This window comes from Sus scrofa, chromosome 3, assembly GCF_054392235.1.
Source record: "Sus scrofa isolate SSC_HxYL_T2T_F1_AM1 chromosome 3, Sscrofa_HxYL_maternal_Yorkshire_Landrace_v2.0, whole genome shotgun sequence".
NCBI classification, from domain to species: domain Eukaryota; kingdom Metazoa; phylum Chordata; class Mammalia; order Artiodactyla; family Suidae; genus Sus; species Sus scrofa.
In genome coordinates this window covers 91160001-91187352 of record NC_139385.1, presented here as the reverse complement: position 1 = coordinate 91187352, position 27352 = coordinate 91160001, and the positions used below count along the sequence as shown (strand labels likewise).

The 27352-nt window shown below is 34.3% G+C and overlaps 1 protein-coding gene across 18 annotated transcripts in view; it reads left to right on the top strand.

The window, feature by feature from the left end:
* The window catches only part of EHBP1 (EH domain binding protein 1), a 350789-nt gene that overhangs the window by 245830 nt on the left and 77607 nt on the right, over nucleotides 1–27352 (top strand). For 16 of the 18 annotated variants that reach the window (XR_014841824.1, XM_085019092.1, XM_085019090.1 and 13 more), the window contains 3 exons: nucleotides 1221–1269; nucleotides 5775–6677; nucleotides 13722–13862. Coding sequence is in view for 15 of the 18 variants with exons in the window: in XM_085019092.1 (XP_084875218.1) it covers nucleotides 1221–1269; nucleotides 5775–6677; nucleotides 13722–13862 (1093 nt within the window). In the remaining 3 variants the exon portion in view is untranslated. Of the gene's footprint in view, nucleotides 1–1220; nucleotides 1270–5774; nucleotides 6678–13721; nucleotides 15259–18851; nucleotides 21189–27352 lie in introns of those variants that run through there. The other 2 variants (XR_014841826.1, XR_014841825.1) reach the window with 1 other exon arrangement.

The following is a 27352-nucleotide window of genomic DNA, read 5'->3' as shown; positions in this document are numbered from 1 at the left end:
TTTCCATTCTTGTAAATGTTTTTAAATAAACAATTTAAGAAAAACATAAAATAATTTCTTAGCACATGTCCTGAAATACATTTAAAATTTTTTTTAATTTATTTATTTATTTTGGCTACACGCATGGCATGTAGAAGTTTCCAGGCTAGAGATCAAAGCTACGCCATAGCAGTGACCCAAGCCACTGCAATGACAATAACAGATCCTTAACCCGTTGCACCACAGGGAACTCCTGATTTCTCTTGCTTTTGGGGAGAAGAAATGTATCCCAGAAAGAAAAATTCTTCCCTCTTGATGCCTAAAAGCAGTTTTTTGTTTGTTTGTTTCTTTTTTGGCCACGCCACAGCATATGGAGTTCTTGGGCAGGGATCAGATCTGAGCCACAGTTGCAACTTTTACCACAGCTGTGGCAATGCCAGATCCTTAACCAACTATGCCAGACCAGGAATAAAAGCTGCATCCCAGCACTCCAGAGAAGCCACCAGCATCTCGCCAGGATTCCCATTGCTCAACAGCAGGGACAGCAATATATTCTGCTTTAAAAGAACTTTTTTTTTTCTTCTTCTTCTGCTTTTTAGGGCCGCATCTTCGGTGTATAGAAATTCCCAGGCTAGAGGTCACACTGGTGCTGCAGCTGCCAGCCTATACCACAGCTACAGCAACACCAGATCCAAGCTGTGTCTGTGACCTATACCACAACTCACGGCAACACCGGATACTTAACCCACTAAGCAAGTCCAAGGATTGAATCTGCATCGTTGTGGATTCTAGTCGGATTGGTTTCCACTGCGCCACAATGGGAACTCTGAAGAACTTATTTTTTTCCTTAATTTTATACAAAGAACTGACTTAAAATTACTATGAAAATTGTGTTACAGTTAAAATGAGGTGTGAGACAAATAAGCCTACAGCTCTTTATACACTGACAAGGAGAAATTACCTCATGGTAAATTTGATTATAAGGCTGGTTTCTGGTTCCCTGCCTTAACTTCTCTTTTAGATGGAAAGCTTCAGGCATTGGAACATGTAATCACTGTGTTTTTATTTGTTTGTTTGTTTCCTTAATTTTCCACACTTGTAGTTTTGTTGATCAAATTGCTATCAAATTACTTGTGACTCTTTGGTATTATTGAATTTCAAATTTTAAGATTGACTTTGTTTTAACAGCAGTCATTTTTATCAATTACTATATGTATCTACTGTACCATTTTCTCCCTCAGTGACTACAAGTCTCTGAATCCTCAAGATATTAAAGAGAACAACAAAAAGGTAAGAATAGCCAAAGGAAAAAAATACATAGTTCAATTTTGGCTTCTCTGCAGGCTTTTATTAATTTGGGAAAAGTGACGTTATTTTGTGAGTTCATAACTATAGCTCACAGAGGTCGTCTGTTCCCTGTGGTTGTATTAGGTTTAACCTAGTCTGTCATGGCCTTTAAAAATCACATGTGCCAGGCTGGCATCAGATTATAATATGTTTATGAACATCATTAACTGGTAAATATTTGTTAAAGCATGTTGCTTTTATTCAAGATTTAGCTTTTAAAAAGTGTACCCCAAACTGTTGTGCCATGAGTTTAGAAAAATGTGTTGGGAAGGGATGAAAGCAAGAAAGAACCTAATGAGTATGTAAAAAAAAAATGGTTATGTTCCAAGACGCAAGAAGATACAAATATTGGTTCTTTTTTTTTTTTTTTTTTTTAGTACTTCTTTTTCCCATTTTCTGGTAAACTGCAGTTTTTTTTTCCCCCCACATAATTAATTAATACATTGAGGTTAGAGCTTCCCAGTTGATTTGGGGAAGGTAGTGACTCTTTTAGTCTTCAGGGTAGCTGCACAGGGCTAAGTTGCCAGCTAACTATGGCTGCAGACTCACTTAACTATGTACCCCAAATGCAGAACAATATTACAATTTTCTGTGTGCACCAACATAAAAAAGGAGGGAAGCACCTAACTCCACATATGGCACATAGTTTTTTTCTCTGCTGGAAAATGAATTCTTTAACTGAAAAGTTAGTGAAATGTATTGTAGAACAAGAGTTCTTAATCTGGAAGCTATGGGTAAAATTCAGGAGATCCTGAAACATGGCTAGGGGAAAAAATATATGTATTTTATTTTCTCAATTCTTTAACTGAAATTTAGCATTTTCTTCAATTATGAATTTTGATAACAAACCACTGTAGTATTAGCCATGTCTGAGACTCTGTCACCTTTAGAGTCTCCGATACTTTTCTATCGCTTTGCAGTTGCAAATGTCTGCAACTACCTTTTAAGCTCATCATTACTTCATAATTACAGTAGTTAATACATCCATAAAAGGCACATGTCTTCTCAAATTCAATTTTATTCATATTTTCAAACTTTTATTTTTTAGTAATCATTTCCTTTGTATCATAGGTATTTTATACATGTAAAACATTCTGAGAAGGGGTTCATTGCAAAAAGAATTCATGTGACAAAGTGATTAATAACCTCTGACCTAGGCTAAAATTTTTTTTTTGGCTTTTTTTTTTGTGTGTGTGTGTGTGTTTCAGAGCTGTACCCGAAGCATATGGAGGTTCCCAGGCTAGGGGTCCAGTTGGAGCCGCAGCCACTGGCCTACACCACAGCCACAGCAACATGGGATCCAAGCCTTGTCTGTGACCTACACCACACCTCACAGCAATGCTGGATCCTTAACCCATTGAGTGAAGCCAGGGATCAAACCCTCAACCTCATGGTTCCCAGTCAGATTCGTTTCCGCTTCACCACGACGGGAACTCCTAGGGCTAAAATTTTTAATTTACTTTAAATTAGATAATTAAATTCACCAGTGATAAAAAGACTATCAAGGGAAATTTGATGGAATTTCAATGAACAGATGAGAATTTAAATCAATTTTTTTTTACTTTTATTGCTCTCTAAAACTAAAAATTTATATTTCTGTTTACAAATTATTGTTTCTTTACAAATATATGATGTAGGTCCTAGAGAAATACATTTTACAATGGTCGATTTTTTAAATTGAACTACACTATCAAAAAAAGTAATCTTTAAAATCAGTATAATTTTCTTTATAGAAATCATGCTACAAAATAAATCATTCTCATGAATTATTTTTTGTATGATTTCAAAGAGCTTATGTTTATCAAAATGAAATGCCTTGTTTTCCATCAATTAAGTTGTACAGTTGGCCATCAGTATCCATGGATGCAGAACCCACGGATAGGAAGGGCTGGCTGTACTCTGCCATTTTATATAAAAGACTTGTGAATCCATAGATTTTGCTATCTGCAGGGGGTATTGGAATCAGTCCCCGGTGGATACCAAGAGATATCTTTAGATATGACAGTTCTTTACCTATATTTTCTTGCATTTGAATAAGCTAATTTGAATGCCAATGCAAGAATTATGAAATAAACCATCATTATTTTTATAAAACAAAGCTTTCAAATTACTATTTAAAATTTTGGAAAGCAAACATTGTTAATTTTACCCAGCTATATATTTTTAAAGGGTATGAGGAATAGGGCTTGAGTTATACTCCTTTACATTATTTTTTTCAAAACTTATTAATGATGAACATACCTTGGATTTACATATTACTTCAAAGAGAAATATATCCCATTGAGATTTTTTTCTCAATTAAACCTTAAAGGACAGATAATAATAGCTTTTTAAAGAATTTTAATTTAGATGATTCTATTCATTACACTCACAATTCAGTACATAACTGTTGTTATACTTCCTTTTTATCACTTCGCAACTTTTTACTTGATATCTACCTTGAATATCATTTGCTACCTACAGTTTTATGTCTGGCTTAAAACAGTTCTTTCCAGTATCCCCATCTGCTCTTGGTTGGATTTAAAGCAGTGCAAGAAACAGTGCCTGTGTCTTAAGTCCCTTGTAGTTGTATAACATAAACAGCAATGACTCCTTACAAATTAAATCACATCTAGGAATGAATAAGACAGATTTTTAAAAAAAAAAATCTCTTTTTTTCTCCACACACAAACAGCTAAAAAGACAGTAGGTGGTTGACCATAGTGGGTGAGGTTAACCTATGGGAAAAATTCCTTTATAAAGTTTTGACTTTATTTATAAGAAGTTTGGTTTGTTTTTAAATGTTTTTTAGTGCAATTAGTGTGCATAAAATGAATTGTTACATGAAGCAAAACACTAGCAGGAGATTCCCCACAGGGAAGCTAATCATGTTCCCAGGTCTATAAAAAGTGCTGAATAAAAAAGGTATTTACCTGTGACATCTGATCTTAACCAATATGTCAATGTTTTAGATAATTGGGAAATGTTTAGAATACTGCCTGTGGTGCTTTTCCTGATGGTCTGCAATTGATGTCTGTCAATCAAGTTGTCAGGACACTTGAGAAGAAAAATGACTTTAATTTTCCTAAAACATGTAAAATAACAAACAGGCCCAAACATGCACACCAACTGAGCCATTCTCTCAAGTAAATATTTTGAGGTACTTATATTATGAAACATAATGCTTGGAAAATTGAAGATATTTTAATATCAGAATTTCTTTTTCATTTTCTTTCTTATTCCACAACATTTACTAAACTATAGGAAGAATACAAGACAAAGGATTAGATTCACAGATAGAAATGCACTGTAACTTGTACATGCAAAAGAGTGATTCCTTCTTAATTATTACGTAATTTCCTAGCCTTTCTTTTTAGAAAAACTTTGAGTTATGATCCCATATCTAGGTTGTTACAAAGAGTGGATATTTTATATCTCAAATCAAGAGTATAACTAGAAGGTCTTTATTTTTCCAAGAGCATAACTAAACCTTTAGCCATATTTTTAATGCTTCCTAGCAACACAAAGCTGTTTTCAAGGGTTAGTTCAGGATAGTAATAATTAATTGTAAATTGAGAAACAGCTTTGATTCTTCAAAACTAGAAAAACCTGCTGTGCCACAGTCATTTAAAGGCTAACAAAAATAATACAATGCAGCCTCACATTCTGAACTAGGTTGTAGCACTCAAAACATTTCATTCTTTCCAAAATGGATGAAGTGAAAATGAAGTCACTCTTCTCATTAGGAAAATCAATCTTAATTGTGCATTTTAAAAAAAAAGTGTTTCTAGATTTAAATAGCACTTGCTTATATTTTACACCAGGCAGTCTAAGAGTTGGTTCTTCTAGGATATCTTTCTGTACTTTTTCTTTTCAAATCACTGCAATTACATGACCATGGGACACAGAGATTGATAGGAATAATAAAGCTCCAGATGAATTATTATTTTTTTACCTTAGTTCTTTATCACAGAAATTGATTCTAAATTTTTGTTTTTGTTTTAACTCTCATTTTTTCTTGTTTTCCTTTTTGAAAAAGAATCTTTCAATTGTTTTTAACCAAGAAAAATGTTTTTATCTTGCATCTACCCCCCTTTTACAAATTTCTAACTTGTCATTTTATTCTGTTCATGTGGCATAATGTCAGTAATAATGTACTCTACAACAACAACAAAAATCCATTAGCATTTAAAAATTTTTTTAATGGTAACTTAATTTTTAAATCTTTTTTGAGGTATAATTGCCATATAACATTACATCAGTTTCAAGTATACAACATAATGATTTGATATTTGAATGTATTGTGAAATGCTTACCACAATAAATCTAGTTAACATCCATTTCACTGTTTTTGCTGTTTTTAAAATGTGTAGGCTACTGGTGATGTCTTAAATTTCTTTTAAAAAAAATTAAAATGTTTGGATTGTCTGAACTCTTCAATGTATCTTTTGTTTTTCTTTCCTCTGAAGGCATACGATGGATTTGCCAGCATAGGAATTTCCCGGTTATTGGAACCTTCTGATATGGTTTTATTAGCAATTCCTGACAAACTGACTGTTATGACCTATCTCTATCAAATAAGAGCACATTTCAGTGGCCAAGAATTAAATGTTGTTCAAATAGAGGAAAACAGCAGTAAAAGCACATATAAAGTTGGAAACTATGAAACAGATACAAATAGTTCTGTTGATCAGGAAAAATTCTATGCCGAGCTTAGTGATCTGAAACGGGAGCCTGAACTGCAGCAGCCTACCAGTGGAGCAGTAGATTTCTTATCACAGGATGACTCTGTATTTGTAAATGATAGTGGGGTTGGAGAGTCAGAAAGTGAACACCAGACTCCTGATGATCATCTCAGTCCAAGTACAGCCTCCCCTTACTGTCGCAGGACTAAAAGTGATACAGAACCCCAAAAGTCTCAGCAGAGCTCTGGAAGGACTTCAGGATCCGATGATCCCGGAATATGTTACAATACAGATTCAAACCATGCACAAGTTTTGTTAGGCAAGAAGAGACTATTGAAAACTGAGACTTTAGAATTAAGTGACTTATATGTTAGTGATAAGAAGAAGGATGTGTCTCCACCATTTATTTGTGAGGAGACTGATGAGCAAAAGCTTCAGAATCTAGACATTAGTAGTAACTTGGATCAAGAAAAATTAGAGAATACTAGACCCTTAGAATGCAGATCAGATCCTGAATCACCTGTCAAAAAAACGAGTTCATCTCCCACTTCTAAACTGGGATACTCATACAATAGAGATGCAGACCTGGCAAAGAAAAAACGTACTTCCCTGAGGCAGACAGAATCTGATCCAGATGCTGATAAAACCACCTTAAATCATGCAGATCATTCTGCAAAAACAGTCCAGGTAAGTGAGTTAGAATGATGAGTACATATATGTAGTAAACAGTTATTTCTTTTCCCTTAGTTTCTTTTTGTATTCATAGAACACTTTACAAATCATTAAAGATGAAGTGTAGTTCCCAGTCTAGAAAAACCTGAAATATACCTATCCTTCATTTAAAGTTTATGATTTATTATCTTAAGCCTATAAATAAATCCCAATTTCAAATTAATGAATAAAGAATATCAACTTTTTAAATCTAAATATTATTAACCTATAAAAATAGTATTTTGCAGAATAAGTCAAAGATATTTCAGTATTCCATTTAGAAAGAATATCATTTTGGAAATGTGTTTTGCCAAATTAAAATAGTTCCTATTTGCAATATTTTTCTTCAAATATTTTATTTGCATTGCAATTGCTATTTTCAGTCCTATCATTACTTGTGGTTAATAATCCCAGTAACATTCACATTTCTCCCCATGAAGGGAATATGGCACAGATTGGACCTTATAATATTTATTACATTTAATTGAATCTATGATACCATCAATAAGATACACCATTATTTCATGTACCTCAAAGAAAGAAAAACACTGCCAATAAATTATGATACATGGTTTTCTTATCACGGAGGATTTTTATTTTATACCCATTGAAAGAGATCTTCTTAGACTTACTTAGACATGGATTTTTTTTAATCCTATGATGCTCTTATAAATACATAAAAAGGAATTTTTGGAGTTCTCACTGTGGAACACTGGGTTAATGATACAGCTTATCTCTGTGGCATTGCTCTTTTAGTCCCTGGCCCAGTGCAGTGGATTAAGGATCCAGTGTTGGCAGCTATGGCATAGGTTGCAGATATGGCTAGGAAGAGATCCCTGTCCCAGGAACTTCCATATGCTGTGGGCATGGCCAAAAAGGGAGGAGGAGAGGTTTAGCAAAATAAATTGGTTATGGTACAGTCAATTTAGAATTAGAATTTAGAATCCAACTCTTCTGAATCACTTTTTGATATAGAGTTGATGGTATTCCTGTTTTTCCACACAGGTGTTGTCCTCTGTGCTGTCAAAAACAAGATGTTACAGCAGTGGTTCTTAAAGTATGATTTGGGGATCTCTGAGGCTCCTTCAGAGTGCCTTCAAAGTTGAAACTATTTTCACAATAACAATAGAACATGATTTACCTTTTTCGCTTTCGTTCTCTTATAAGTGTACAAGGACTTTTTCTGGGGGCCACATGGTTTGTGATATCTCAAGAGATTGAATACAGAAGTAGATATGAGTATCTAACTGCCTTTTGTTAAGCCAGGTATTAAACATTGATTTCCTCAAATTTAAATTTATGCCATTCTTCTCATTTAGGGTGTTTTATGCTTTTTTATTTTTTTTATTTTTTTTATTTTTTTTAAGGGCTGCACCTATGGCATATGGAAGTTCCCAGGGTTGGAGTCAAATTGGAGCTGTAGCTGCTGGCCTGTGCCACAGTCACAAAAATGCAGGATCCAAGCCACATCTGTGACCTAATCACAGCTCATGGCAATGCCAGATCTTTAACCCAACTGAGGTAGGCCAAGTATTGACTCCACATCCTCATGGATACTAGTTGAGTTCATTACAGCTGAGCCACGATAGGAACTCCTAGTTTTGTTTTTTAATGTAGTTATTTTTATTAGAATATCTTAACATCTAGTGGGTTTTATACAGCTATTTTAAAGGAATGAATAAATAAATATTTTTAAACTTCTCAGTTTAATTTCCAAAATGACAAATAACAAGAGATATAGATATAACCCATTAAGCTAAGGCTTTGGGGTATCCTCAATTTTTAAGCGTATAACAGGACTCTGAGACCAAAAAGGCTGAGAACCTGTGAATTACAGCATTTCTCCACAGTTGTCGATAGGATTTTATTCTCAGTAATACTCACTGATAATAGCACTTTCTTAACCTTACTGGTAGGTCCCAACAAAAGATTTTCAGACAATAGCCTGGAGTTGTGCACCATTTTCAAATAGTACTCAAGGGATTGTTAGCTGAAACATCAAGGGATTGCAGTCATGCTACCAGAATCATCAAGCACATGCATATGTAGGTATTGACAGCTGTATCTTGACTATCACCTGTGTGACAGAGATTATAAAATGTCATCAGTTTCAAGTTTTGAGAGATATAAAATTATGCATCTTAGAATCAAAGAAATGTGTAGCTGACAAAGAACCCCCCTGTTCTCCTAATCAAAAAAAATTTCAAATCAAGTGTTCTAAACACCTCAACATTCAGGGTATCACAGTGTCCATACATAGAAGATAATCAATAACCATATATTAGCCACTCAAATGGCCAATATTATGACTTTTCTAATCTATAGAGCCATACTGAATTATCAAATTTCCTCTAATCAAATGCCATTAATCATTAGACTCACTATTGTGATTGACAATTGCAGAATTTGGTGAGCCTAAGTTTGAATATCAATACAGATTTTTCTTATAAACCAGATTTTTAGGGTAAATGCTAGTTAACTCTAGAAATTGGTGAGAGTTTAAATTCTTTTTTTCTGTCTTTTTAGGGCCACACCCATGACATATGGAAGTTCCCAGCCTAGGGGTAGAATTGGAGCTACAGCTGCCGACCTACACCACAGCCCCAGCAACGTGGGATCTGAGCCAAGGTACAACCTACTCCACAGCTCACAGCAACTCCAGATCCTTAACCCACTGAGCAAGGCCATGGATGGAACCTGCATCCTCATGAATACTAGTCAGATTTGTTACCACTGAGCCATGACAGGAACTGCCTGAGGGTTTAAAATTTTTAAATGCTCTGAACTAGGACTCAGTGAACCTGGATTCTCTGTGCCAGTGTGACTTGTTAACTAGCCATTTAAATTCTTTAAATCTTATTTTCCACACGTGTTAAATGAAATAATTTCAGAGAGTCCTTTTAGCTCTAAAACTTTGTCATGGTGTGATGCTATTCAGATGATTTAAGTGATGTACAGTAAATACACAGGATGATAGAAGCAGCACCTATTAACAACTCTGTATATGTTTGTTGACTGTTGGTTTACTGGTTAGAATTTTGCTCAGGGTAAATGTAAAGTATCCGTTGCCTGATACTGAAAATTATAATGTAGATGCTAATACTTGAAAGATTTTTAAAAATTGTTTATAGTAGCTAAATTTTTGACAATTAAAAATCTGTTTTTCTATTGTATATTTCATTGATTCAAAGATACACATCTTTTTACATTTTAACTTCTCTGAAATCAAGATGTTACTTAGTATGTTAGAGTATAGTTGGCAATGTTCTCTTAGAAACTCAAAACAATAGTGAGTCTAATGATTAATGGCATTTGATTAGAGGAAATTTGATAATTCAGTATGGCTCTATAGATTAGAAAAGTCATAATGTTGGCCATTTGAGTGGCTAATATATGTGATGACCATTATAAATCTTACATGTCTCAAACTCTACAACCCAAGTTTAAGTGGTTGAAGCCTACCTCAGATTTACCAGATTCTGAAGTTTACCTCAGAACCCAGATTTACAGAGTTGCGTTAAGATCACATATCAGGTGTTAAAAGTTTGAATTTGAAACCAACCTGGACTGACTTCAAAGTCTATGCTCCTGAACTTTATGCTCATAATACTTGCTCGAACAGCACTAAAAATAATTTTAGCCCAGATGTAAAACAGTTGACAATTATACCAAATCCCTTAAAAATGTAAGGAGATAATCAGAACTGTATACAAGAATTTACATATAAAGATGTTCACAAAAGCATTGTTTATGATAGTAAAAAAATTGTAAACAACTTAAATATCCAATAGTAAAGACAAGTTAAAGTGTTAATATTAGTAGAATGCTAAGTAGACAATTTTAAGACATTTTCAAAATAATATTTAAGGATATAAGAAAAAGCTCATAATAGAATATTAAGTGGAAAGAAACATGATTTTACAGTGATTATCTCTGGGTGCCAAGATTGCAGATTTTTTAAATATTTCTTTAATTGAGGTGTAATTCACATATTGTATTAATTTTAGGTGTACAACATAATGATTTGGTATTTGTATCAATTGCAAAGTGATCACCACAATAAGCCAAGTTAATATCCATTACCATACATAGTTACAAAAGATTTTTTCCTGTGATAAGAACTTTGAAAATCTACTCTCTTAACAACTTTTAAATATGCAATACATTATTAACTATATTTACCACGCTGTACATGACATACTTAACTTGACCCCCTTTACCCGTTTAGCCCACCCTGGCCTCCAGCAAACACCAGTCTTTTCTCTGTATCTGTGAGCTTGGTTTCAGAGATCCTTAGGGGATTTTTCTTAGATTCCACATGTAAGTGAGATCATATGGTATTTATCTTTCTCTGACTGATTTCTTTTAGCCTAATACACATAAGATCCATCTATGTTGTCACAGATGGCTGTGTTGTCACAGATGGCAAGGTTTAATTTTTTTAGTTTATTTTTAATAAATTTTATTGGAGTAGAGTTATGTTAGCTTCAATGTACAGCAAAGTGAATCAGCCATACATGTACATATATATCCATTCTTTTTCAGATTCTTTCCCTGTATAGGCTATCACAGAGTACTGAATTTGGGGATTTTTTTTTTTTTTTTTTTTTTTTTTTTTTTTTTTTTGGCCATGTTCATGGCATATGGAAGTTCCTAGGCCAAGCATCAACAAGATATAATTTTTTTGTGGGTAGATAATATTTCATTGCATGTGGCTGTTTAATTTTCCCAATACCATTTATTGAAGAGACTATCCTTTCCTCATTGTATATTTTTGTACTCCTTTATCATAAATTAATTGCTCTTATATGTTTGGGTTTGTTTCTGGGTTCTCTGTTCTGTTCCATTTATCTATGTGTCTGTCCTTATGCCAGGATCATACTGGCAGGTATATTATAGCTTTGTAGTATAGTTTGAAATTAGGGAGTGTGAAATCATTTTTTTTTCTTCTTTTTACTTTTATGTTATTTTCTAAAATTTCTATAATGAATATGAATTGCATTTTAATCAAAAAGATTTTTTGTGTTTATGTGCTCTGAAGACCAAAGTGGATTTTCACTATTTATGTAGCTGATTGAAATCCCTAAAAGACTGTAGAATCACAGAATTTAGACCTAGTAGTATCTTTAAGATGATCTACTTGCTAAGTAATAGCAAATTTTAAGAGCTAAAGAGACTCTAAGGATGATCTCCCTTCATTTAAAAAATAAGGAAATTGAGAAATTGAGAGGTTTTTATATTAATATTTAACATTTATCTGGTACTCACTACATTATTCTCTTTTGCTTAATCTTTACAGTATCCTTATGAGAGTTGGTCTGTTTTTATCCCTATATTTTAAACGAGAAAACTGAGTCTTAAAAAGATTGAGTAACTTGCTCACAATTAAGTGATAGAACTAGGATACCTGACTTAAGAGTTCTTAGGTATCATGTAATAGTTTTAAATGGCCAGTTCAATGACACATTGCTTATTATTAATGGAAGGTTTAACAGATTCAGTGTTCATTTAATTAATTTTGTCTGTTTCTTTTTTTTTTTAATTTTTTAAATTTTTTTGTCTTTTTGTCTTTTTAGGGCCGAACCCACAGCATATGGAAGTTCCCAGGCTAGAGGTCTAATCGGAGCTGTAGCCACTAGCCTATGCCACAGCCACTGCAATGCCAGATCTGAGCCACAGCAACACCAGATCCTTAACCCACTGAGTGAGGCCAGGGATCGAACCCGCGACCTCATGGTTCCTAATCGGATTCGTTTCCACTGCACCATGACGGGAACTCCAAATTTTGTCTGTTTCTTGAGAGTATGTTGACTTGTAATCAGTTCAGATGCAATATTGAACTCTCTTCTATTATGTCCGATCAATATGAACTAAAAATCTCTCATTATTAAACATTCCAGTTGTATCTATTGTTAAGAATTTTTGTTAAATACTCTTAAAACCTGGGATGATTAGAATATTCTGAAATTAGTGTTGATGGTTCACAAACTTATGACTACTAAAAAAAATCATTAAATTTTACACTTTAAGAAAAATATTTGCTTAAAATTACAGAAAAGGTTAAAAAATTATGTTAAAATGTAAGGATTGCGAAGAGACCCAAAAATGATGTACTAAATTTTTTAAGTTTCTCATTATACCAGATAAAGTAATAGGTCACTGTTTATTACCTTTCCCTTGATCATGAGTGATACTAATAATTAAAGCAAAACTATGCAATGAAAAGGAAATGAAAGAATTTAAGTATCAAAGTAATAGTCATAGCCATCTAAAGCCAGAAGGTGGCTGCTTTAGTAGAGAAAACAAATTTGAATTATAAACACTATTAATATTTGTGCTTTGGATTAATGTCACCATTTAAGAGCTAATTTCCATTGATGGTCTGTCTACCTCTTGTTCTCCAAAAATATATTGTAAGGTTACAAATTAATCCAGGAAAATACAATTCCAATTCTGATATAGTTAATTTTTGTAAGAAAAGTAAGCCATAGAGAAAACCAGTATTACTATTCTTTAAATAAAATATGATAGCTTTGAATTTTCTATAAATGTGAAATTGTCAAGAATTTAAAGATTTGTTGCCACAGATATTTAAAATCTTTCAAAATACGAATTTGGAAGACTCCTTGTTATCAATTTTATATGTCTATAAAAATAAAACCGAGAACTTTAAAAAATGTCTTTGCCAGATTACACTGTGATTAGCAAATTTGAAGAATATATATAACATGTATATGGACCTTATACTTTATGAGAGTATATTCCAATAAAAGTATAATTAAATTTAACACAGTTTTAGCCGGTAAAGATAAATTTCCTTTTAGTCAAGATTTATGTATTCATTCCACAGTTTCTAGCCAACATTAATATTTTCTTTATGTAATCTTATTAAACTACAATTTCATTCCTTACCTCTATTATTTTGACAGATTGTATAACCATTGATCAGTTTACAAAATTGGATTACATGCTTTTTTTTTTTTTTTTTTTCGTTTCTAATTCTGTATCTTTGCTTTTAAGCATCGAATGTTATCCAGACAAGAAGAACTCAAAGAAAGAGCAAGAGTTCTGCTTGAGCAAGCAAGAAGAGATGCAGCTTTAAAGGCAGGGAATAAGCAGAATACCAACGCAGCCACACTCTGCAACAGGCAGCTAAGTGATGTGAGGAACATTGATTAAAAAAAAAAAAATACATTCTTTATTTTAATCATGGGGGTGAGGAGAGTAACTCATTTATATTTTTGATAAATTATTTTTCCACAGACTTTGTGTACTGTAGGTACTTGGTACATTTATTGAACTGATAAATCCATACTTGGAGGAGCATTTTGTACTTATGTACAGTCTTAGCTGTGAGGTAAAGTAAAATCCTGAATATAATCTCCATGTATACATGAATAATCTAGTCTTTATTAATTTACATTTTGTAATTTAGTTATACTTTGTTTAAAATTATACTTTATCCATGGAAGTTAATTTCATTGGAAACATTAAAATTATAATGATGCCTACTGTTTATTGAAATACCTATCATATATTCCAGGCACTGTAGTGAATGTTTTATGTAATTTTTATTTTACTTAACCTCATGACACAGATATTCAGACTCCTCTTTAGATAAGAAAATTGAGGCTGATGAGTAAAGTAATTTGTACAAAGGTTAGAGTCAGTAAATGATGAATCCAGGATTTGAACCTGAAACTTATCAGACTCCAGAGTTAATACTCTCCTATCATGTACTGCCATCCCTGTGTTAAGCCATATTTTTATACATACTTTCTGTAGTGCCCACAGATAATAATGAACATATAGTAGTAGAAGTCCTTGGATTTAGGGGGACATGAACCTCTTCATGAAGCTGAAAATAATGACAACCCTGTCCTACTCTCAATTTTACATATACATAAAACTGCATGTTCTTTTTTATTATTAAGATCTTACTTTTTTAGAGCAGTTTTAGGTTCACTGCAAAATTGAGGAGAAGGTACAGAGGTTTCTCATGTATCCTCTGCACCTACATATGCATAGCCTCCCTCCTTAACAACATTCCTGCCAGATACATTTGTTAAAACTGGTGAACCTACATTGACACATCATTATTACCCAAAGTCCATAGTTTACATTATGGTTCACTCTTGGTGTTGTACATTCTATGAGTTCAGGCAGATGAATAATGATTTGACTCCATTTTTATAATATCATACAGAGTATTTTTGCTGCCCTAAGAATCCTTTGTATTCCACCTATTCATATCTTCCCCCATTCCCAACCTCTGGAAACCTAATAATTTTGTTGTCTCCATAATTTTGCCTTATTCAGAATGTCATATAGTTGGAACCATAGTATGTTGCCTTTTCTAATTAACTTTCACTTAGAAATATACGTTTAAGATTCCTCCATATTTTTTTCATGATTTGATAGCTCATTTCTTTCTTTCTTTTTTTTTTTTTTCTATTAGGGCCACACCCATGGCATATGGAGGTTCCCAGGCTTGGGGTCTAATCGGAGCTCTTGCTGCCCGCCTATGCCAGAGCCACAGCAAAACCAGATCCAAGCTGTGTCTGTGACCTACACCACAGCTCACAGCAACACCAGATCCTTAACCTGCTGAGCAAGGCCAGGGATCGAACCTGCAACCTCGTGGTTCCTAGTCGGATACGTTTCCACTGTGCCACGATGAGGGATTCCTCATTTGTTTTTAGTGTTGAATAATATTTCATTGTTTTGATGTACCTCGGTTCATTTATCCATTCGCTTACTGAAAGATATCATGATTGCCTCCAAGTTTTGGCAATTAAGCATAAAGCTGCTCTAATCATCTACATTCAGTTTTTTGGTTTTTTTTTTTTTTTTTTTTTTTGTCTTTTTGCCATTGCTTGGGCCGCTTCTGCAGCATATGGAGGTTCCCAGGCTAGGAGTCAAATCGGAACTGTAGCCACCAGCCTATGCCAGAGCCACAGCAATGTGGGATCTGAGCTGAGTCTGCAACCTACACCATAGCTCACAGCAACGCCGGATCCTTAACCCACTGAGCAAGGGCAGGGATCGAACCCGCAACCTCATGGTTCCTAGTCGGATTCTTTAACCACTGAGCCACGATGGGAACTCCTACATGCAGTTTTTTATGTGGACTTAAGTTTCAACTCCTTTGGGTAGATCCCAAGTAGTACATTTGCTGGATCTCATGGTAAAAGTATGCTAACTTGTGTAAGAAATCACCAAACTGGAGTTCCCATTGTGGCTCAGTGGACACAAACCCAACTAGTATGAGGATGTGGGTCCAATTCCTGGCCTCACTCAGTGGTTTAAGGATCCAGTGTTGCCATGAGCTGTGGCATAGGTCATAGATGCTTAGATCTGGCATTGCAGTGTCTGTGGCATAGGCAGGCAGTTGTGGTTCCAATTTGACATCTAGCCTGAGAACTTCCACAGGTGTAGCCATAAGGAAGGAAGGAATGAGAAAGAAAGGAAGAATGAAAAAGGAAGGAAGGAAGGAAAGAGAAAGGAAGGAAGGAAAAAGAAAAGGAAGGAAGGAAGGAAGGAAGGAATCACCGATCTGTTTTCCAGAGTAGCTGTATTATTTTTGATTCCCACCAGGAGTGAATGCCTGTGTTTTATATTCTTACCAGCATTGGGTATTGTCAGTGTTCTAGATTTTGGCCATTCTAATAGGTGTGCAGTGGTATCTCATTGTTTTAATTTGCATTTCCCCACAAAATATGTGGAACATCTTTTCATATGCTTATTTGGCCTCTGTAAAACTTCATTGGAGGGGTGTCTGCTAAGACCATTGGCCCTTTTTTTTTTAATCATGTTGTTAATTGTTAAGTTTCAAGAATTCTTTGTTTATTTTGGATGTCAGGATTTTATCACATGTATATTTGCAAATATTTACTCCCTGCCTGCAGCTTGTCTTCTCATTCTCTCCATATTGTCTTTCACAGAGCAGAAGTTTTAAATTTTAATGAAATCCAGCTTATCCCTTATTTCTTTCATGGGTCTTTGGTGTTGTATTTAAAAAGTCACTATACCCAAGGTCAATTAGGTTTTCTTCTATGTTATCTTCTAGGAGTTTTACAGTATTGTGTTTTACATTTAGGTCTGTGATCCATTTTGAGTTAATTTTTGAGAAAGGTGTAAGATCTGTCTAGATTTATTTTTTCACATGTGCATGTCCAGCTGTTCCACACCATTTATTGAAAAGACCATCTTTGGTTCATTGCTGTTTTGTCCTGTATCAAAGACATTCATTTTGGGGGTACAAATGTAAACAGGATTATATTTTAAATTTCAAATTCCACTTGTTCACTGCTGACATGTAAGAAAACAGCTGACTTAAACCTTGTATCTTACAACCTTGCTCTAATTGTTTATTATTTCAGGAGAGGATGTTTGTTTGTTTTTATTCAGTTGTTTTGGATTTCCTATGTACACAAGTATATCATCTCCAGACAAAGGCAGTTTCATTTCTTCTTTTCCATGCATACTTTTTAAAATGCCTTCTGATTCCAGCTTAATAATTTCTGACCTTGACCATTGTTTTTCAGACTTCAAGTCTTTTTCTGATTAATTATTTTTTTCTTTGGGTGAAATATAGTTGATTTACAATATTATGTTAGTTTTAGGTGTACACCATAGTAATTCAATGTATCTATAGATTATACTCCATTTAAAGTTATTATAAAATATTGGCTATATATCCTGTGCTGTACCAGACTTCAAACCTTTACACAATAATGTGATATAAAATTGGTTTAGTAGGCTACAACAATTTTATTTTCAATGAAAAGGAAGAGAATAGTAAATAAAATAGAAAATATCAGAATTTATCACATATAGTATTTTTGTATGAGACTTGTTTTAGTTATGTGGACATGTGTGCTTACTGAAGTTTAATATAAGATGTATCTTTAATTACAGATCATGATAAAAATGTTTGAAAAACATAATTTAGATGGCCATTCTTGGGAAGAAATTTTGTAGCCTTTATATCAGCTTTTTCTGTGCCTAGCCATGTGTATATCATCAATTTGTTGATATGGTCATTTGCCATTTATTGAGTGTCAGAACTGAGTATATTTATAGCAACAGAAAAGACTAAGCTTTTTCCCTTATGGAATTTACATGTTGGTGGGAAGAGACAGTAATAATGATTAAATGAGTTAACTACACAGTGTGAAAACTACATGATATAGTAGAGAGGATTTGAACTAAATCCTACTGTTGAGTGAGAACGATCCATTTAAGAGCCACAGAAAGAATATTCTCTTTAATATTATTTTATTGATTTTGTTGTATTTTATTTGTGATAAACTTTGTTTCATAATTTTTTCAGATTTTTATAAAAAAATTACAACTCTATATTTTTCAAGTAGGCTAGTTTTTCAAACTAGGCTTAGAATTCAAATATACCAACTTTTAAAGCTGTTTATTCTTTCATTCACATTATTCATTTATTACTTTAAACTTTCAACAAATAGTTTATTGGTCATCTCTTGTATTTAAAGCACTCATAATTTTATTTGTATTTTTAATTTCCCAAATAAAAAACTTAAACTTTAAAAAAAAACTTAGACTTTTAGCTAAATCACTAAAACATCTTTTATCCTATGTCTATGACATAATATCTGTAAAATATATAACTTAGATTTTAGGGAACATGATGGTTGCGATGTTTAATTGAGTTGGATATTCTTTTATACTGCTGGTAGCATGCAACTTGCCACACCTTTCTGGAAAGCAAGTAGATAGACTTCATCAGGAAATGCTCATTCCATTTTACCCAATAACTCTAACAAAGATCAATGTGCAGGTTTACAGTATAGCAAAAGCTACAAAATGGCAATTGCTTAGAATAGGGGAATGATTTAAAAAGTTATAAAAATGTATATACTTCTTAAGTAGCCATTAAAAATTATTCAATAGTATTTTGAAGAATACTAAAAGGACATAGGAAAATGTTCACAATGTCATTTTGTACAAAAAGAAAGATTTAAAATAGCACATGGCATACAAACTCCATTTTGAAATAATAAGGGATGGGAGTTCCCGTTGTGGCGCAGTGGTTAATGAATCTGTCTAGGAACCATGAGGTGGCAGGTTTGATCCCTGGCCTTGCTCAGTGGGTTAAGGATCCGGCATTGCCGTGAGCTGTGGTGTAGGTCGCAGATGTGGCTCGGATCCTGCATTGCTGTAGCTCTGGCGTAGGCCGGTGGCTACAGCTCGATTAGACCCCTAGCCTGGGAATTTCCGTGTGCCTCGAGAGCAGCCCAAGAAATGGCAAAACAAAAACAAAAACAAATAAACAAAAAATGAAATAATAAGGGATGGTATTTTTATATATGCATTGAAAAGGATAGGAAAGAAAATCATAAAAATATTAATAATATTTATCCCTAAGAGATAGTATAACAAATGGCTTATAGGGTTTTTTCCCTTTGTTCTTTCTACATTAAAAATATGACATTTTTAGATAAATATTTTATACTAGAGAAATTTTTGTTATCTAAAAAAGATAAAGCTGTTTCATTGAAATTAGTGTCGTGTTTCAGTATCTCTAAGGGGTGTGTGTATGTGTGTGTGTTTTAAGAAGAGGGATGTAGAAAGAATTCCTCACTTTTTAAAGTTGATGATACTCATTTGTGCCTAGCTGTGAACTAAGTGGCCAATTCAATACTGGCAATTCTGTTCACATTGAGAAGACATGAAATTCTTGATGGCTACTTTTTGAGATTGATGAACAGTAATGATGATATCTCACAAAATATCTCATTGTTCCTTTGCTAACTGTGGCTCGAATTAGTTTTCTTATGTTCATTCATTGGTTGTTATAATTCTTTTTTCTCAGGAAGAGCAGCTCCCTGCTACATAGCTAGCTAGCTACATGCCAGGCTGGTTACTTTATTGCATTTATTACCCAAAGTTGTATCCTATTGCTTATGGAACTATGTTTCAAATAGTCCCTGCTTATGAAACTATGTTTCAAACAGTCCCAAATATATTTTCTCTACCCTTCCTCTTTCAGGTTATCTTTTGTGCATTATAAAACACTGAAAACCTTATTGGCATAAAACAACTATTTTATTATGCTCATTGATTCTATAGGTTAGGCATTAGGATAAGACACCTGGGAAAATGGTTTGTTTCTGTTCCACGATTTCTGGGGCTGGTTTTTGGCTAGAACTTCTGCTAGACTGTCAGTTGGGACACCTCCATGTGGCTTTACCATGTGGCTCTCTCCACCTGGGCCAGTTTGGACTTCTGTCAGCATGGTGGCTGGGCCTAACAGCAAGTGTCCCAAGAGTATCAGCTGAACTCTCTCTTTATTTCTTTTTAGGGCCACACCTGTGGCATATGGAGGTTCCCAGGCTAATGGTTGAATTGGAGCTATAGCTGCCCGCTTATGCTTCAGCCACAGCAATGTGGCATCCCAGCTGAGTCTGTGACCTACACCATAGCTCTTGGCAATGCAGGATTCTTTAACCCACTGAGCCAGGGCCAAGGATCAAACCTACAATCTCGTGGACTCTAGTCAGGTTTGTTATCACTGAGCCACAGTGGGAACTCCTAAGGTGGAGTCTTATGCATTCTTATGGTCTACCTTTAAAAGTAACATGGCATCACTTTTGCCATACTGCTGGCCTAATCAGACACAAAGCTCCAGGTTTAAGTAGCAGACATAGACCCCGCCACTCAATGGGAGGAGTGTCAAAGTCACGTTGTATGAAGAGCATGTCGCATGGAAGATTATTGTTGCAGCTTCTTCCCAGTTATAATTTAAACTCAATTTTAAAACTTAAGTATTCTACTATTGCTCGTTTTTCAGATAAATCAAGCCCTAGATAGACATGTTGTGAAGAACACATTACTAAATAGTATATCCTGCTCTAGTTTTGACACTTGTTACTGTATGGGGCTTAGAGCTAATATTAAAATGATTTAAAAAAGAAAATATAAAATGTCAGAGAAGTCCAGTTTCACAAAAGAAGTTAGATCTTGCCATTGCTTTTCAGATTTTTAGTTTAGTATGCTACTTGATAATCAGGTAGCTATCTTTTTTGAGGACATGGTAGTTTTCTTAATTTGATCATTTTCTTTATCATTTCTGCTAGGTCTTATACATACAGATTGGAATTATTTAGCAGTACTGTCCATATTTTGGATAAGTAGTATGGCCAACTTGGCTGACAGAACTAAAAGGGAAAATACCCAATTTTGTCTCTGGAGCAACGGAATGTGAGTTAAGTGGTAGTAAAAGAGGAAATTACTTAATCTCTCTAAATCTGTTTTTCCATTTGTGATATGGAGGCAAAAAAAAAAAATTTTTTTTTCTCCTGTGTGACATTCAAATTAATAGGTTCCATGGTGGTGTGGGTAAGGAAGCCATGACTAATGCCATCCCCACTTCAGTGTCAGCATCCCTTTCACTTTGGAGAGATCAAAAGACTTCTGGTAAATAAAGATGAAGTCTAATTTAAAGAAAAAAAATTGGTATCCAATTTAGCAAACTGATTGTTACTATTTTTACTTCCTCATGCCCTTTAATTTGTGCCTTAATTTTTAAATTCATTTTAAATTATCTTGCCCTTTATAGTGTATGCTTTGGTACTAAGAATCTAATTGCTGGCAGGGAGAGATATGTATACCTGCAGCTACTCAGTGCTTTTGTGTTCTTAGTTTAACTGAGAGTTCCCATGAGTTAAAAAAAAAAAAAAAAAAAAAGAGTTGCTACCCAGGAGTGACCCAAATCTTGAATAAATGAAACTCTGACCTTAAATTTTTAAGAGTTTACTGAAGGGCTTAGTTACTTTTAAGAGACCACTGATTTAGGACTCTTTAGCTATTTCCATCTTTTATCCTTCTAAACTTTTTTCCTATACACATAACCTAGGACCTTCTGATGAATGCCAGAAAGATTGAGTAGAGTTATTTTAATAATTGATGTTAGAGTACTTAAATAGAAGCATGGGATGATGTCTGTGTACTCAGTACAGGTAACCTCCTTTTGAGATAGCTAATTTGCATCTTAGTTTTGTGTTGAGAGAGGATTCAGAGAAGTGCTAAAGCATTGAAAGAAAGCAAAGATCTACTTTTAAGAACAGACAGGCTTATGAAGTATAAAGAGAAAGCTGGGCAATAATTTAAGTACTAATTTTGTATATGAAGGCTCAAATTCTTTCTAGTAATTCCCACTTACCCGAGAGAATAAGCTTCCAAACTACTCAACATAGCTCCATGTAAAGTCCTTGCAAATCCTGTCCCCTTCCTTTCTAGTCTCATTTCTCACCTCTCTTCCATTTTTTACTCTATAGTCTAGCTCTGCTGAGTCGCTTGCAGAGAGAACATGGCATAGTCTTTCATTTCTGTATCAAGCATTTGCTGTTCTCCACCAAAATGCCTTTCTTCCCGTGTTAGGAAAATCACTTCTTTTGTGAGCACCTCTGCCATGGCTCCTAGCAGTAGAGTTAATTCTCCTGTGTCTTTTTCTAATATGATGTACATATCACTACAGCCACATTTAACCCATGTAATTATCTAATTTATATTTCTCTCCCACAAAATTATGAGCTATTCAGAGTACTAGAACCTTTATCCTCAGCATCAAGTATGAATATTAAGTAAATGTTTGTTCAAAGAATAAATACAGGGAGGGAATTGTGACAGTCTATTTTTTGTATCTTCTGCAACAAATAAAAACATGAGTTTAAACATGAAAATTTTGAGTTGCTGTAAGGAGTTTCTTGGTAAATGGAAGGGGAAGGATGTCACCTCTCTAAAGGTCTTTAAAGTAGAATTGATTATCATTGGTCAGAGAAGTTAAAATAGTGCCTTTCTTCAAATCAGTTATAGAGATGATAACTATCATCTTGCCAATTTGGGACTCAGGGTTCTCTGTATCGTCCTTTTCTTTCTACTTTTGAATCCTGAATTATAATTCCTTTCTTTGTTATTATGGTATGTACACACCAAATCCTTGCATACACCCACTCTTCCCATATTCTGAGACCTCTCATTAGAGTTCAGCTCCCAATTCTGCCTTGAATCACACCACTCTAACCGAACATTCCCTCATATATAAATTAGTATACCTTTAGGCTGGAAGGTTAGGAAACAGTTTCTAAGACACTGAAGACAACTCTCAGAAATATTGTCTTGGGGATCCTTGTGTACAGATGCTACTTAAGTTATCTATCCTCAGGAAATATTTGAGCTGTAATTTCTCTTAAAAGGGAACTCATGGACATAGTTACTGTAAACCTTATAATTTTTGTCACAACCACTGTTGAATGTTTTAATGAGAACTTGCTACAAGTACATAACGCATGTAGATCTTTTTTTTAGGGAAAGTAGTTTACAGTATTAAGTTGTATCTCTGTGCCTTTAAACATTGTTTAACCTGCTTCAGGTATTTCCTAATTGTTTATCTATGGGAGATAGATTTCATTGTTCTGAATCTCTGTGATTTGTATTTCTCTGCTTTCTATTCCTTTTGTCCTATGAAAATTTTCATATGTTATATTTTACTAGTACAGATTTTAGGTGTGATAGTTGTTTTGTTCAATTATTTTCCACATGTGCTTAAAATAATTTTTTTTTCTTTTTAGAGACCACACCTGTGGCATATGGACATCCCCAGGCTAGGGGGTCAAATCAGAGCTACAGCTCCTGGCCCAGGTCTAAGCCGTGTCTGCAACTTACACCACAGCTCATGGCAATGGCAGAGTGAGGCCAGGGATATAACCTGCATCCTCATGGATACTAGTCAGATTTGTTAATCTTGTGCCAAAATGGAAACTCCAAAATAATTTTTTTTCAAAGTACAACTCAAGGGTGTGACAGGTTCAACAGTCTAGCCATCACATAATCCAAAGAAGCTTCCTTGATTATATAATATATTTAAATTCAAACTCTGGGAAAAATGTAATAGCTTTTTTCAAGAAAATATTTCTTTTTTATTATTTTTCTTTATTTCTCAATTCCCCCACTTTTTTCTCAAGAAATACATAAATAGAATTTAAGAGGCTAGTCTGTTTCAGACTTGTTTTCTTATTACTTTGCATTAAAATGTAATTGCTTTTTTAAAAATACACTTGGTAAGTCCACCATGACATTTGATAATGCTCATTATTATATAGATAGCTATATAGTTAGCTAGAAGAGATATTTGCATTTGAGGTACTAAAGTTTAGGATGAGTACAGTCTAAAAATAAGGAATAAAAATAAGGAATGACAATCCTGCTACCCACAGTCCTTGCAATTATTGTTAGGATATTTATGAAGCACTTTCAACCTATCAGAAGAAGGATGCTATAGAGATTTAATTATTACCTTTATGTTTTTAAGAGAGAGTAAAATCTATTTTATAAATAGAAAGTCTGAAAAGAGAATTGGGATCTTTCTTCAATCTAATTATTCTAATTAATCACTTAACCATTGAGTTTATAAATATTTGTTTTTAGTTTTTTCAACCGTAAATTATGTAGCATAAGACTATGGTTTGCAGATAGATAATTGTTAGATACCTGAAATGTTATCTACAAGAAAGATTAGCAAAGAATTGCAGTGTTATTATAGTACTGACTTGAGGTTTTTTCCCTAATATTTTTCTACAAAAATAGTGACCCATTACAATTAATTGGTATAGGAGCCCATGCTCACTTAGCAGAATCATCTGCAAGTTAGCAGCATTTCCTGGAAGGTGCATGATATCTTTTTAAAGGTTTGCAGGAATATTTGAATCCTCTAAAGAAAACTGTGTATATGGGAAAGGAATTTCACTTTGGTCACTGCTTGTTAACTGCAAAGATCAATAATCAAGAAAAGATACAGTGACTTTTTTTTTTTTTTAAACTGGTCATGAGTAGTGAATCCAAATGGCTTATATGGTAGAACCAAAAGAATACAGGCTGTTCTTTTGCAAATTAAACCTTTAGCAGGTATTTTGTTGATATGAAAGGGTGGGACATCAACCTTGTACTTTTGATGTTAATTAGAAAATATTGATTTAAGTGGGACTAGTCTCTTGTGCTGATAAATTGTAGCAGATTTGGATAAGATCACTAGATCTTTTCCAGATAATCCAAGAAGCAGTTATTATCCATTTGGTAAAAACAAACAAACAAACAAAAACTAAACTAAACTAAATATAATTTTGGTAATCTCTGATAGAAATTTTCCCAGTTTTCAGGAGTTCCCATCATGGCTCAGTGGCTAATGAACCTGACTCGGAACCATGAGGTTGGCAGGTTCAATCCCTGGCCTTGCTCATTGGGTTAAGGATCTGGCATTGCCGTGAGCTGTGGTGTGGGTCGCAGACGTGGCTCGGATCCCGTGTGCTGTGGCTCTAGTGTCAGCCAGCAGCTACAGCTCCGATTAGACCCCCAGCCTGGGAACCTTCATATGCCGCAGGTGCGGCCCTAGAAAAGGCAAAAAGACAAAAGATAAAAAAAAAAAGAAATTTTCCCAGAGTTTTCAAGTATATTTGTGTGTGTGCATCCTAGGTATGTCTCACCATAAAAATATATATAAGATCATGCTTGTATGTTTATGAATTTTGGGTGTGTTACATTTAAATGGCTAGCCTCTAGGAACCAAGCTTTAAAATTAAGGTCAAGCTAAAAAGAAAAAGAAAAAGAAAGGAGTTCCCATCGTGGCTCAGTGGAAACAAATCTGACTCAGAACCATGAGGTTGCAGGTTCGATCCCTGCCCTTGCTCAGTGGGTTAAGGATCCAGTGTTGCCATGAGCTGCGGCATAGGTTGCAAATGCGGCTCAGATCTGGCATTGCTATGACTGTGGTGTAGACCAGCAGCTGTAGCTCCGATTTGACCCCTAAGCTGGGGAACCTCCATATGCCACGGGTGCGACCCTAAAAAGCAAAAAATTAAAAAATAAAATTAAGGTCAAGCTAAATTTTTATTTTTCGTAATTATACATATTATTAGTTCTATTATGAGGAAGAAGTAAGTAACTTTGCATTTGTAATTTTAAAAGAGCAGTTATTATAAAAAGAAATCTAAAATCTGTAGTAACACAGAGAGTAAGAATTTTGTCTTTTTTAGGTATTGTCATTCTCTATGTGAGCTGGAATGTCTATACCCAAGGCACAAAGATGAAAATATATTCCTTATTTCTTATTCCAACTCAATTGACAGAAGATTTAATGTACATAATCCGTTTCAGACCAGTAAGACACTTTAAATATATAGCTAATCTTTCTTCATAGTTGTATTTTATAGGAGAAGAATGCCGATGTACTTCTGCATTCGGCATAAATGCCTCTGTACAAAGCAGTGGTTTTTATTCATTATGATTTAAATAATAGTTTATCTATTATGTCTAAATTTAAGTTGAAGTCTGCTCTCCTAACAATGGCTACTAGACTTCTTAGAAAACATATTGTTAGCTTGCTAGCATATCTTCAAAGTCATACAAAACACTAGCATTGTTAGGGGGAAAAAACTCAAGCATCTTTTCTATTATATGGCCACAAACCCCTAGCCTCAAAAGTCTTATTTATTTGAGATTGCTATGAATGCATGAAGCTGGGGCTAGGTGTTTTAGCATCAGGAACACTCCTTTTATGCGACTACTAATGGCCATAGACATTTTCCATATGGCTGTTCAGTGTAGTGTTGAACATCCCAGGATGATATCACTGTTACTAAGAGCTGTATTTTATATTGCCTATTCTGTTACTGCTCAGCATGCACAAGGGTAGAGTTTAAATCTTTATTCATTTCATTTTTTAATGTTTCTTTTGTTCTCCTTATCATGTTCTGGCTTTCCCAAGGATATATGCCTTGAACAAAAAATCACATGTGCATTACTAATTGTGTGCTATTGTATTTACAGTTCCTAGTGGTGGCACTGTGAAGCTACTAATTCCTTTGCTTCACTTGATGTCAAATAATCTGAGTGTCTTTGATAGCAGTGAAACAGTATTAATTGTTTTGTACATTTCTTGGTCACTCTTCTTAGGTGGTCTTCATAATCTATTAGAACTTTCAGCCAGATTTTTGTAATGTCATGCCTCCAGCAGTGATTAAATTGGTAATTAATGAACAGTCTTTGGCAATGTAAACCACATCCCGTTAATTTTCCCTTTTGAGTTTTTAGAAGTTGTCTTCTGTGTCAGAAATCATTGCGCCACCTTGCTATGGCCCCTTGGCATGAAACCACAACGACTTGATTTTTGCAGCCATTAGTAGATCAGAGCAGTAATTTCACAGTATTTTGGTCAAGGTAATTATAATACCAAGAAGTGAGTAGATTTGAAAATTCACGAAAGAAGTCCAGAAATACCAGGTGAGCTTCCTTGTGTTCACTGGAACGTTATGATTAGTTTAATTGGTCTTTGTTTGATTTTAGCCGCAGAAACTATTTGTGCCACAGCAGTGCAGTGACTTTATACTTGAGTGTTTCTGACCTTCTTTGACAGGGGTAGGTCCAAAAATGAACTCTTTGAAATAGTTCCCTTCCCAAAAGGAGGTTAAACTGCATTTAAAAAATTAACTATAGAAAAGAAACCCCTCTAATTAATTTCTTACTACCTTTATTTTATGAAATGCTTAATAAATTTATTTGCTCTGTTTAAAATGTTTGCAGCTATTTTGATCTCATTTTTCCTACCTCTGAGATCATTGATGTAC